The following is a 12,981-nucleotide window of genomic DNA, read 5'->3' on the forward strand; positions in this document are numbered from 1 at the left end:
CAGGCCTGCATAATCCTATGGCCTTTCCATCAGTCCAAGGGCGTGGCCCTCTGAGACTTGGGAGAGGCAGGGGGCATTGGGGCTCCCAAGATATAGGTGATTGACAGCCTTCTGTTTTCTGTGCAAGGTGGTCTTCGGGCCTGAGTGCTGGGTGGAAAGGGCTGGAGGGTGGGAGGGACTCTGGAATGATGTGTGGGGGCTGGGAGGGCCATAGTGGGTGAACTGGATGGGCTCTGATCCCCAGCTTTAAGGCAGACCCAATGGGCGGCCACCCATGAGCCCTGGGGAGGCCACCCCTGTCCCATATGACCCTGGGCTGGGTGGGCATAACAGCTCAGAGGACTCTGAGAGATCCCCAAGTGTGGTCACTAACCATCTGGGAAGAGGGGGCCTTCGGAGTCAGAAGGTTCTGGGCTCAAATCCCCGCTCTGCCTGTGCTGGCGGTGTGACCTTGGGGACGTCAGTTCCCCTCTTTAGGGGCTTAAGTGAGATGATTCTCCAGGCGCAAGATTCCCAGGGGTCCAAGGTTTCTATTTTGCTCCCTATGGGCATCTGTCAGTCAGTGTGTGTGCTAAGCACTATCACATATAGGGTACCTCCCAGAGGACCCGGCAGTGACAGAGCCAGCAAAAACCCGATAGTGGGAGTGACCACCACAGCCTGCAGCAAGCAGGGTATAGGAGGTGCTAAGTGCAGACAGCCGGGCAGGGGAGGGCAGAGCGGGAGGGGCACCTGGTGCTGCTGATTTTGAGTGGGGCAGTCAGGGAGGCTTCAGCAAGAAAGGGGACTGGGCACGGACCTGAGTCTGTTAGGGGAGCCATGCAGCTCGGGTGGGGGGGGCCTGCCTCCAACTATATGGTACGTGCTAGGAGGAGCCCTGTACACTCAATGTTAAGAAAAAAAGCCAGATAAAAGAATATTGGAAGTTTACACACTAGTTTCTGTTTACACTTTTAGGATACCACCGTACTATTTCCTGTACTTCCAAGAAAGAAAAATGATCCAATATGGGTGTATAACCCCATCCTAGAGCTGGGGCCCCAAGGGCTGCCTCGATAGTGTAAATGCGAAAAAAGGAAATGCCTGCCACACAGAGAAACACAACAAGGATACCTGTGTGCCTCGACCAGCACACTGGGCGGGTGGGGAGAGGCTCTCCTAAGGATCTGAGTCACAAATCTGTTTGGGGTCTGATTCACACCACCAGTGTGGCCCCAACAAAGCTCGAGCAGAGAGTTTAAATGTGAAATGTCCTCAGGCTGGTAGTTCCCCCAGGTGGCCGAGACGCTACATAGAGCCAGATGTAAGGCATCTCCCATGTCACATGCACTCCTGTTGCATGGACATTGGAAAGTGGAAGATGCTTCTGAGGACGGAGGAAGTCAGAAATATGTTTCAACACAGAGATAATCCGGATGAGACTGGGCAGCGGGAGACCGCGATGGCTGCCTGGGTTCCCACCGTTCAAAATGTCCTTGAGAAACAACACAGAGCAGGAAGAAGGGAAAAGTAAGATGACCCAAAGCTGTGACCTGGGAGAACACCCGAACTCCAGCTTGACTACGAGCAGGAAAGTGCCAATCCACTGTGCCTTCCTTACCCCACCAGGAGGTGATGGCTGCTAAGGACTGGAGAGAGGTGTGTCCAGTCTGAAGGGCAGTCTTCAGCATACACAGCTTTGGGGAGAGAAAAAAAGCAAAAAGAAAGAAGTCCCCTTTGGGAAACTACGTGGTGAAAGGGAAAGACACAAAAGGGAAACACTTAAGGGCCTGAAAGAGAAAAGAGAACCCAGAACACTGGAGGACAGGTGACCCTTTCACCTACTGCCAAACCAAAAATCTACAGTTTTCTGGATTTTGCTGTACTGACAGAAGAGGGTGCCATTGAACTTGAAATTCTAGAAAAAGCTCCAATAGTGTTTTATGTGAACAGGAACAGAATGAACAGATCCATCAAGTACTTGCAAAGAAATCAGAAGACAAAATCAACACACATCAAATGAGGGAACTCTCCCCTGAAAACCACCACGATGCAGACAAAGCTGTAAGAGGACACTTCAAAGGCAGTTCAATGCACTCAAGCAAGCATTTAAAGATAGGAACATCTACCTTGGATTATAAATTTAAAAAAGGGCACATAAAAAAGCCTCTAATAAGAAAGGAAAAGTTGACTGAATTCAGGAAAGAGATGGAAGAAATGACAAAATTATCTCAGAAAAAAATACAATGTGCCCAAGAAAGATAAGACTCAAATGAAAATTTAATAAGGGGCATTTGGGAAAGCAGTAAAACAGCCAAGAGAGTGACCGTGAGCTTAAGGCAGAAGTCAGAAGGATCAGAGAGAAAGTAGTGGAAATGAAGGGTAAGGGGAGAGGGGCATCTGAGTCGCTGGCCTCTCTGAAGCAGCCAAACAGCGATGGAACAGAACTAGCACTTAAAACTATAGCCAAGAGGACTTTGCAGAAACAACAACAACGAAATTCTTAAATCTACACATTCAAGGAACCCACTGGGACCTGGGAAAATTAATAACCAACTCTGAGACATTTCTTAGCATAAATATTAAATTTCAAAGACAAAGAAAAAAAATCTGCAAAAAGAGCATATAACTTACAAAGGCAAACAAGTTATTGTTATCAGAGTTTTCGAATATAGAACAAGGCTATCTCTGAGCAGCGTTTATAAAACACTTAATAAAAGGAAGTGCGAACCAAGGAGTTTATATTCAGACAAGCTGTCCTCCACAAAAACAACTTTCAACATAAAGAAGTGGGGGAGGGGGTTCTGGAGCCATGAGCCCTTCTTGAGTAACTTGTTGGAAGATGAGTTTCATGCAGCTAAGGGATGACCAGATAACGTCACAGAGGGACTGGGCCGAGCATGTGTACACAACAATAACAAAGGCGGGGATGAGGCTGGATGACGAGACTGCAAATTTTGATAAAGTATACATTCGCAACTGAAAAAATGGGAGGATATAAGAGCCAGAAAGAGGAAAGCGGGAGCAATTTCACTGATGGTTAGATGGGCAATGGGTGGGAGTTAAAGAATGTCGGTAAAAATGAAAACACACACACAGATATTAAAAAGTTAAATAATAAAGCAGGAGACTAGGGGCATTAAAATAGGTTAGGAGTACAAAGGCAACAACTAGAACAAACAGAACCGTTTCTAAATTAAAAATACACACACCTGAAGACCAAAGAATGCACATCTTATAGAAAAAGAAATGCAACAAATGGGCCTGGCTGGTTTGGCTCAGTGGTTAGAGCATCAGCCCGTAGACGGAAGGGTCCTGGGTTCAGTTCCAGCCACGGGCACAGACCCGGGTTGCAGGCTTGATCCTGGGCCTTGGTCGGGGTACGTGTGGGAAGCAACCAATCGATGTGTCTCTCTCACATCTGTGTTTCTCTCTCTCTCCCTCCCCCTCTTCCACTCTCTCTGAAAAGCAATGGAGAAAATATCCTCAGGTGAGGATTAAAAAAAAAAGTAAAAAAAAAGGAATGCAGCAAATGTAACAAAATACACAATTACAAAATGCTGCAACAGTTGAGAGAAAACACATCAGTCCCATCAATAAATATGATATCTATTGGAATTAACTCACTATTAAAATAAAAAGATTTAAAATTTGGATCACAAATCAAGACCAAATTATATGCTATATATGAGGGCACCTAAAACAATGGATCCTGAAAGGTTAAGATAAAAGAATAGACAAACGCGTACTGGGAAAACGGGGACAAATAAGAAAGCAGAGGCAGTGATCCTGATAGCAAAGTGGAATGCAAGCCCCCAAAGTGTTAACCACGAGGTGGGGTGCTTTCTAATGCTAAAAGTCACAATTCATAGAGCAAGCATAGCATTTATGAATACTATGCACCAAATAACATGGCAACCACCTTTATGAAGTAAAAGCTACAGGATATGGAAGGAGACAGGCAGAAACACATTGATAACAGGAGACTTGAACACACCACTCAGTACCAGGCAGATCAACGCGAACATAAATGAGGAAGGACGCAGACGACCTAAACACCACCATCAAGGCACGTCTTGTGGATACACATCTGGGCACCTACCTTCTCAAGTGCCCAGAAAACATTCACAAGAACTGTTTAAAAGATAAGTAAATTTCATAAAGCAGAAATGTTACATTGACATTCTGTGAACATGATTGATAAACTAGAAACTACTGACACAAAAGAGGAGGGCGTGCGGCTGAGTGTGGGGCGTGGGTAAGGTGTAGGGGCTGAGAGAGGGGAGAGGGGTGGCCTGAGCAAATGCAGCTGGTTCTCACAAGGTGTGTGGCTGGGAGTTGAAAGTGTGGTGGTGTGCTGTTTCCCGAGGCTGCGGCCGGGCTGCCGTGAGGCCGGTGGAGCCAGCTTTAAGCGGAGTTGGGTTTTGCCCGCTGAGTATTACAGAGGGTACCAGGGGCTTGGGGTGTGCTCAGGGAGGGACTGTAGCACTGCAAGATGGAATCCACCCTGGTCAGGAGGGAGATGAGGACAGGTGAGGGGCTGTGAGGCGGGCGGGCAGGGCACTGGGGTTGCGAGGACAGAGGCTCCTGGGGGTGAAGGTGGGCCGCGTCTGGAAGGGGGAGGGATGCTGGAAATTGGAGATGACTGAGGAGAGGGGAAGACTGTGGAGTGAGTGGCTGAGGAAGGATGGAGGACAGGACCTCTGGGAGAGAGGAGATTCAGGTATTGAGAGGCCAGGGTGAGGGAAAGAGTGAAACCCCTGAGATTCAGACGGGGGAGGGAACAAGAGGGTGTCTGTGACCAGGAACTATATCAAGGACCCTCGGCAGGGGTGTGGTGGGTGAGTAGCCGGTGGTAGACTGAGGACCTGGGATTTAGAACTGAGATTTTAGGGAGAAAGCCAGTCCCACCCCCGAGGGCTGTGGTGACCACTGACGAGCAGGTAGGGGGAAGGGGGTCCTTGGAGGAGCAGGAGAGAAGGCGGCTCTGGTGTGGTTGGGGGATCGTCAGGAGCCCTCTCCACGAGCGGTAGGTGGCTGAGGCTGGGCAGGGTGTTTTATGTGGAACACGGATAGAATGAAAGGCGAGCAGAGCCCCGCCCCAGGAGGTGCACAATAAATGAGCAGGTCCTGGACTCCCTCCCTGCACCCAGGCCTGAAGGAGTCCTCATGGACTGGGACGGGACAGGCAGGAGGGCGGAGCTGGGGTGTAGGCCCTGCCCCGACTGGGGGTGGTAGGAGGGTGGGCAGGGGGTAGTGAAGGAAGGTGGGGCTGGGCACCTGTCCAGGGGTATGGAGAAGTCCAGGAAGGCAGCCACCAGCTCGGGGGTGTGGTTCCGGGCTAGCAGGGTGATGACATGCAGGGCATCTTCCTGGGCTTGGGGGATGCGGACAGAGCGGAGCTGCAGGTGGATGGCCCGGCCCAGGTTGGCAACCTGTGCAGGGAGGGTGTGGGGGAGAGGGTCGGTCTGCCTGGGGAGCCAGGCCTGTCCTGGGGAGCCTACAGGGGGAGGAAGGTCCTGCCCTGCTGAGCGTGGAGCCCCTCTAGACATGGTCCTCTCCCGAGTGAGGAGTGTGAGGGGGGAGACACAGGCCTGCCCAAGGTGGTCTGAGGGAGGAGGCGCAGCCTGCCCTGGACATCTGGTCAGAAGGGGTGTCCCCATCTGAGAGGGAGACAGTATCACTACCTTTCATAAGGTATTTGAGGTCTTCCAACTCTGTCTAAATGTTGCCCAGGCCCTGGAAGGGTCAGGCACACCCACCTCATCTCCTGAACACGCCACTTGGGCATCTGCTATTCCCGGTGACTGGAATGCCTCTCCCCCTTCCCCTTTTGGGCGTCTCTTCCCCATCCATTCATGCCCAGACCCAATACCACCCACATGGGGTTTTGTCTGCACGACCTAGCATTAGTCACCCTCTTTGTGGGGGTACCGTCCCACAGGGCGCACTCCCCTGCTTTTGCATTTCCTGTGCTGTCCAGTCCTCATCTGTCTGGGGTCTGTTCCCTCCATTGAACTGAGTCTCCTGGAGGGTCCTGGCTGTGCCCCCTTCTTCCCCATTTCCCACACTACTGCTCGCTCACCGGTGTTTGCCCCTTGACCCTGCAAACACCACCCAGGGCCCCAGCACACCTCCCCTCCTCCCTCCCTCGGAATTATCAGGGTGGGGCTTGTGTCTCCCCCATCAGGCTCAAGCTCAGGGCCACCACCTTGGCCCAGAGGCCCCAGCCCTTGGGTCCGACTGCCGGGCCATCCCCCTGCCCACTGCCGCACGCTGGCCGGCCCTCTGTGGATTCCCCATGCCCCTCACGGTCTCCAGCTTGGCCCCGTGCTCCTGGACCGCAGTGAGCAGCATGTTGGCGGCCGCCTGCACGCGGAAGGGGCTGGTGGAGCCCAGGCCTTCGACAGCCGTCCAGATGAGGTCGGTCAGCTCCACCAATGTGAGATGCTTTGTGACCTCCTGTAGCAGCAGGAGTGGAGGCAGCCGTCACTGTGGGTCACCTGTCCCCAGGGTCCACTTCCCACCTTTGTTCGTACCCCTTCTCCCATGCCACCGGTGCGTCAAGTTCCTGAGCACATCCACACTCTTGAGCTACTCCTTCCGGGTCCCCCAACACGTGTACCCCATTATGCAGTCTAATCGCCTGTGCATCTCTCTGAGCCAACCACAGCCCAGGGGCAGGAAAGGAGGTGTCACACCCATCATAGGACAGACCCCAGTGCTTGTCCCAGCACCCATGTGGCCTGGGCAGCCTCCTCTCCTCCCTCTTCTGCCCAGTCCTCATCGCATGGGCTTTCTCACTGCTAGCCTCAGCCCACCTTCAAGGTCACCTGGACTGATCCCAAGGCTTAAAGAGGTGCCTGGGCCACTCTCACCGTGTGTAGGATAGGGCCAGGAGGGGTCAGGCTGGGTCTGGAACCCAGGGCTCCTGTCCCACGGGAGGGCCTCCCCAGGAGCCCGAATATGCCTGCTCTGCCCACATTCTCCCAGGAGCTAAAGGTTCAGGGAGATGGCTGTCACTTTCAATACCAGACATTAGCTACTCAGGGTAATAATGAGGTTCTCAGGGAAATGCAAGGTGGTGGGTGGGATCTCTGAGAGGGAGGGCTGGGTCGGCATCGGGCTGTTCAGGTGGAACCTTTCTGGAAAGACTTAGAGCATCATTGCCAAATATGGTAGCCACCAGACACATATAGTTATTTAAACTTAATTTAATTAAGTAAAAATTTAAATTTAGTTCCTTGGTTGCACTGGCCACATTTCAACTGCTCATAGCCACACATGGCTAGTGGGTGCCTTGGATGGTGCAGATACAGGCACTTCCATTCCCCCAGAAAGGTCTGTGGAAGGCTCTGACTTGGAGCACCTGATAATTAGAGCTAGAAAAATGCTGGTGAAAGAGTGATAGTTGGGAAGCCTGACACAAAATTATTTTTGCAAGAATATTAAGGACAATAAAATGTTTCTCTGAATGTTAGGATATTTGTTAAAATTTTAAAAAATCTGTTATAATGTTTGTATGTATATTAGATATACAAATAAGTGGTCAATAATGCATCTTAGAATATTAATTAGAATCTTATTCTAAAATTTTGGCAAAATTTTTGTGAGAATGTTAGATTATTAGTTGTTTGTTATGATGTTAAAATAACTTCAATGGACTATTTGTAGTCTATACTAACTTTTTAAAAAGAATATTAGGTTAACACAAATCTTGTTAGAACATCAAATTTAAAATTGTTTTCTAAAATGTCAAGTTTTGGTTAAAGTTCTAGTATTTAGTATGTTTGTGAAAAAATTCAACTTGGAATGGTGGTTAGACACTCAGAATCCTAGAATACTACAGTCTCTGGATTGGTAAATACTTTTGAGATGTCTTACTTTAACCCAGAGCATAATAAATGTGAGATGGGGGTGACAGTAATGCAGAATTGGTGGTGGGGATAATGGTGATGGTGGAGATGGCAGTGGTGATAGTGGTGATGTTGATGTTGATGGTGATTGTTGTGGTGATGATGGTGATGGTGGTGATGATGATGAAGATGGTGATGGTGGTGATAAAGGTGGTGATAACTGTTGTGGTGATGGTGGTGCTGATGGTGATGATGGTGGAGATGGTGGTGGTGATAGTGGTGAAGGTGGTGATAACAGTTGTGATGGTAGAGATGGTGGTGGTGGTGATGATAGTGGTGACGGTGGCAATAAAGGTAGTGTAGTGATGAAGGTGTAGTATATCCAGACCACATGGGCAATCAAGGACAGACTTGGGACTAGAACCCAGGTCTGTTCACCAAATCTTCCCAGATCTACCATTCCTTGATTAGAAGACCCTCCCATCCTCTCCCCTCTCTGTGCTCCTGTCAGTTACTATCACTTGCCCAAGGGAGAGCCAGAGCCAAACACCCACTGTCTATGTTGAGGGGCAGTGCAGAGTGGGGCAGACTGCCCCTTCTCGGGTCCTGGACACTATGCTCCTAGTAACTCAGTCCACTTGAGGACCTGAATGCTCTGGGGTCCCTTCACCACTGGTCCCCATTGAGCTGGTGGCTAGAGGATCCCTCCTCTCCTGTTCTGCTTCTACTCCCAGCCCAGGTTTTTTGGCATAAACTGAAACCAAACCAGGTTTTCCCATCTGGCCCAGACAATTGATGCACTCAGGGCTTTAGATCTTCTGTACTGAACTTCTTCTGATCAGCCTCACTGACAGCTCGCTGCAGCTGCAGAGAGCTCGGGTTTTGGAGTCAGCCAGGACTGGATTCAGAACCCTTGGTGTCTGTCACTTCATCATTTGATTCAACTGAATGGGTGTTTATCGGAAGCTGGCTCTACCACCAGGTCCTGCCGAGACCTGCTTCTGGGCTGGAGTACACAAGGTGTATTGGGGGAGACTGACAAGCACACCAACTGCAGGGTCTTCACTAGCTATGGGTTTAACACCGAGAACGGGCAAGCTGAAGCCAGCATGTCAGAGACAACATGAACTGCCCACTCAGAACTTGAGGCTCCATGTAACACAGCCCATCCATGCCACACCCAGCCACACCTGGTGCTCAGCCGCGCTCATCTCCAGAGAGGAATGCAATTCAAATCAGATAGGGACTGTCACAAAGACACGGAATCTCACTGTGATCATGAAAGGGATGTTGGGGAACAACTGGATTCCCCCAAGCCATTGACCATGGAGGATCTGGCTGAGGTAGACCATATGACAGTGGGAGAGGAAAGACAGGCTATGCCTTCAGAGGGTTAAGAAAGGCTTCTGTGAAAATGAGGAGAGCAGGAACATTTCTGCAGCGTTCACCTGCAAGAATCACACTCAAAGGGGAGGATGTCGTATGGTGCCTCAGAGGACACCTACCATGACAGCTGCCCTGAGAGTGCCATTTATTGGGTGCTCATGGAGGCTGGGATGTCACTGGCACTACTCTGCCCATTTTACAGAGGAAGACTGAGGATCAGAGAGAAGGGGCTTGTCTAAGGTAAAAGCAGTGAGAGAGCTGGGACTCAAGCCTGGGCTGTTGGCCCCAGAGTCTGTCCCCAGCTCCTTCTTCCAAACCACGCCCGCCTCTCTCCCCTGTCCCAGGCCAGCGGCCCGGGCTTCCCCCAAAGCTCTCAGTTAACCACCAAAGACGTAGATGAGATCCTGGCCTAGGTTTTAATACTCATGCTTTGGCCCAGGTGCTGACCCCCTGGGTCCAGCTAGGCTACCCTGTCAGCACCAGAACCATGTCAAAGAGGGTGGGGGTGGGGGTCGGAGCAGAGCATGGCCACGGCCCCCCACCCAGACCTGCCCACGATTCTAAGGGCTTTGACCTTGATGACTTGGTGGCTGCCCAGCTGGAAGATTTGGTCCTTTGGGAACACAGCCTCCTGGGGGGCAGGGGGAGTGGCCTTCTGGTCTCCGCTGCTCCAGAGCAGGGCGCCATCCTTGCTGGCTTGGGAAAGTTGCTTGGGGACCAGCTCTTTCACCTGCGAAGCCTCTGCTGGCCAGGGAGGCAATGGGAAAGGGTGAGTGTGGGGCAAATGTGGGCTTGGGGTCCAGGTTGGGACAGGCAGGAATTAGGGTGGGGTCATTGGTAATCAGGGTCAGGCCTGTGCCCAAGTTTGGGGATGGGAGTCAGAGAGGTCCTGGGGGTCTGTGTGAAGTTAGAGGTAGGTTTGGGCAGACTGGGGGAGTTGAGTTCAGGAATGCTGGTGTGGGTTTGGCAGAGGCTGTGCCCCACGGATACTCACCTCTCTGGCGCATCAGGAGCTGGTAGAGATGGCCCAACCCTTCCTGGCTGGAGTGCTGGGTGGCCCTGTCTGGGTCCTGGCACAGAATCCCCAGCATGCCCATCAGCTGCCCAATCCGTTTGAAGTCCTCTTTTGGCTGTGGGGAGAGTGCAGGGGGACCACTGATGGCAGAACCCACCCATGGAGCCCCCACCCTGCCACACCCTCACCCTAGCCAGTACTGCCAGGGTCACAATGGACACCCTCCAGTCATGTGGCAGGGCTGGGACTCGGGCTTGGGCAAAATTTAAGGGGTGGCTAAAAGCTCAGAAGTCAAGAAAAATAATGTTTTGATGTAATACTTAGAAAAATCAGAATGAATGGGAAAACCCCAGGATGAAATGTTTTAAAATTGTAAACGAAGACGGCGTTGGACTACATTCCCGTGACTTCGCCTCGCTAGTCTCACCCTAATCCCGACGGGTTGTCATAAACTTTACTTACAACAGGCAGGCAGCCCATGGGCCACAGTTTGCTGAGTTTATCGTTTAAAACGTCACATTAAAATATCGGTCTCGTTTGCAGTGTTTTGTGTTTTGGCCCCCCAGGCGAGAGCCTCGCTGGCCTACCCTGGTCTCGGTCCTGTGCTGTGGGGACTGACTTCGAGTAAACCGAAGCCACCGTGACGCCCTCTAGAGGGGTCCCCGGAGCGGGGAGCGGGGAGCCCGGAGCCTGCGCGGCGAGCTCCCCCGGGACGCCCAGCTCCCCCCGCGTCAGGACGACGCGCCCTCCAGGCCTCCGCGGAGGAACCGAGCCCCTTACCCCCCAGGAGGCCCCCTGAGGAACTGGGGCGGATTTTGGCCGACGCGGGCCGGTGTCGGTTCAACCCGGGGAGGCGGCGGCAGGCGGAGGTCAAGCGGGGCCGCAGGAGCTGCGGGAGTCGCGATGCGCGGAGGGCGCACGGGGCGCCCGCGCCGTCGCTGCGCGCCCTCGTCGGGGGCGGGCGCGCTTCGGACCCTTTACGGGCCGCACGTCGCCGGAGTCCCGCCGTATCCCTCCGAGGAGGGCTCGTTCCTCCCTTTCGCGGGTGGGAAGCCGAGCTCGGGGTGGGGCTTCTCGGCGCTCCGACAGGAGCCCAGCCTCCAGGGTCAAGGGTCAGGGCGCCTGGGCCCAGAGCGCAGCTGGGAGGACTTCAGCGGTCCTCCGTCCCCACCCCGCCTGGTTCCTCGGACGCTAAGAAAGGGGGCCACTCGGCCCCCGCAGGGCACTCAGGGACCCACGCGGTTGGTGGCAGCGCGCGGGGGCCGCGAGCTCGGGACTCACGTCCAGGTAGAGGTTGTCGCTCAGGAACCTGAGGAGCCCCATGCAGCTGCTCACCGCGCGCCGCCGCTCGTGCGCCTTCTCCGACGCCAGCCAGACGTACAGGTGCTGCGGGGGCGAAGGGGCGGGAGGGCAGGGGCGCTGCGGCGGGGGCCCCGCACGGCCCCGCCCCGCCCCGCCCCGCACGGCCCCGCCCCGCCCCGCCTGCCCCGGCCCGCCCCGCCCCGCCGGCCCCGCCCCCGCCCCCGCCCCGCCCCGCCGGCCCCGCCCCGCCCCGCCTGCCCCGGCCCGCCCCGCCGGCCCCGCCCCCGCCCCCGCCCCGCCCCCGCCCCGCCCCCGCCCCGCCCCGCCGGCCCCGCCCCCGCCCCACCCCCGCCCCGCCCCCGCCCCGCCCCGCCGGCCCCGCCCCGCCGGCCCTGCCCCGCCCCTCCGGCCCCGCCCTCCCCCGGCCTGGCCGCCTCTGTCCGGCCCCGGCCCCTCGCTCCGTCCCTGGCGCCCGGCTCTGCTCCGCTCTGCCCGCCCTGGGCTCGGGCTCGGGCTCCGCTCCCTCCCCTCCACCTCTCCGCCTGCCAGCCTTCCTGGTCCCTTGCCCCCCGCGCCCAGAGGAGTTTTCCCCTTTCTGTAGCTGGCGCACCCCTGCAGCTCATAGCCCGCTGAGGCTCCTGGCTGTTAGCCTGCCCCACACAATGCGCCCCTCTCCAGAGCAATGCTTTTCTGTGCACAAAAATGCACAGAATTATAAAGGAGCACCAAGGCCCATTAGACAGCTGTGGTGGACAGTTTCATGCCAGATTTGAGTCTTTTTGTTAGGGCGATATATCACCAGAGTAGATTCTCAAATCGGAGGAGGGTAAACAGTATTTGGGGATTCTGTACCCCGGTGATGCCCTGTGACATCTGCGACTTCCTCCAGTGGCAGACAGCTCATCCGGCTGCCACTCTACATCTTGAGGTGAGTGAAAATGCAGATGGCATTTACTCCTAGCCGTGCTCACACACTCCAGCTTCCATCTGTGCCCCCAGGTCGGGAGCTCCTGCTGACCTGACCTCACCCTTAACACCAGGCCATGCCCTGGCCATGCAGAACCGCTGCATGGGCCCACTGTCTTCATGGGTGCTGTTCACTTTGCTCCTGTGTGCCCTCTGCCTACAGGGTCCTTCCCCTTCCCTTTTCCTCCCCTCCCCTCCCCTCCCCTTTCTGTCCCTTAGCCCCCATCAGGGTGAAGCCCCAGTGACCTTGACCTGTCTGGGCCCTCCCCTGCCCCTGGATACTGTTACTGCCTACTGACTGGTCTCCCTCCTGCCCAGACAGTAGGTGAAAGAGTGGGGGGCTGGGCTCATGAGACTCCCTTACAGCTGGGCACTCAGTTGCAGGGGGTGTTCTCTGGGGTGTGGGAGGGAAGATCCCGGGCAGGGCCATGGCCGTTTCCTCACCAGCTCCCTTTAGTGTGGCATTTAAGGCTCAGG

At 54.4% G+C, this 12,981-nt stretch overlaps 1 protein-coding gene across 1 annotated transcript in view; it reads right to left on the minus strand.

The window, feature by feature from the left end:
• The window catches only part of LOC308547130 (maestro heat-like repeat family member 5), a gene marked incomplete at its 3' end in the record, with an annotated part of 35,091 nt that overhangs the window by 9,276 nt on the left and 12,834 nt on the right, over nt 1-12,981 (minus strand). Inside the window, exons 14-18 of the mRNA XM_081116913.1 lie at nt 11,518-11,622; nt 10,216-10,351; nt 9,796-9,962; nt 6,292-6,441; nt 5,260-5,414 (exon numbers count right to left, since the gene is read on the minus strand). Coding sequence (XP_080973039.1) covers nt 5,260-5,414; nt 6,292-6,441; nt 9,796-9,962; nt 10,216-10,351; nt 11,518-11,622 — 713 coding nt within the window. The remainder of the gene's footprint in view (nt 1-5,259; nt 5,415-6,291; nt 6,442-9,795; nt 9,963-10,215; nt 10,352-11,517; nt 11,623-12,981) is intronic.

This window comes from Miniopterus schreibersii (genome assembly GCF_964146895.1).
Source record: "Miniopterus schreibersii genome assembly, chromosome: 17".
In the NCBI taxonomy this organism is placed as follows: Eukaryota; Metazoa; Chordata; class Mammalia; order Chiroptera; family Miniopteridae; genus Miniopterus; species Miniopterus schreibersii.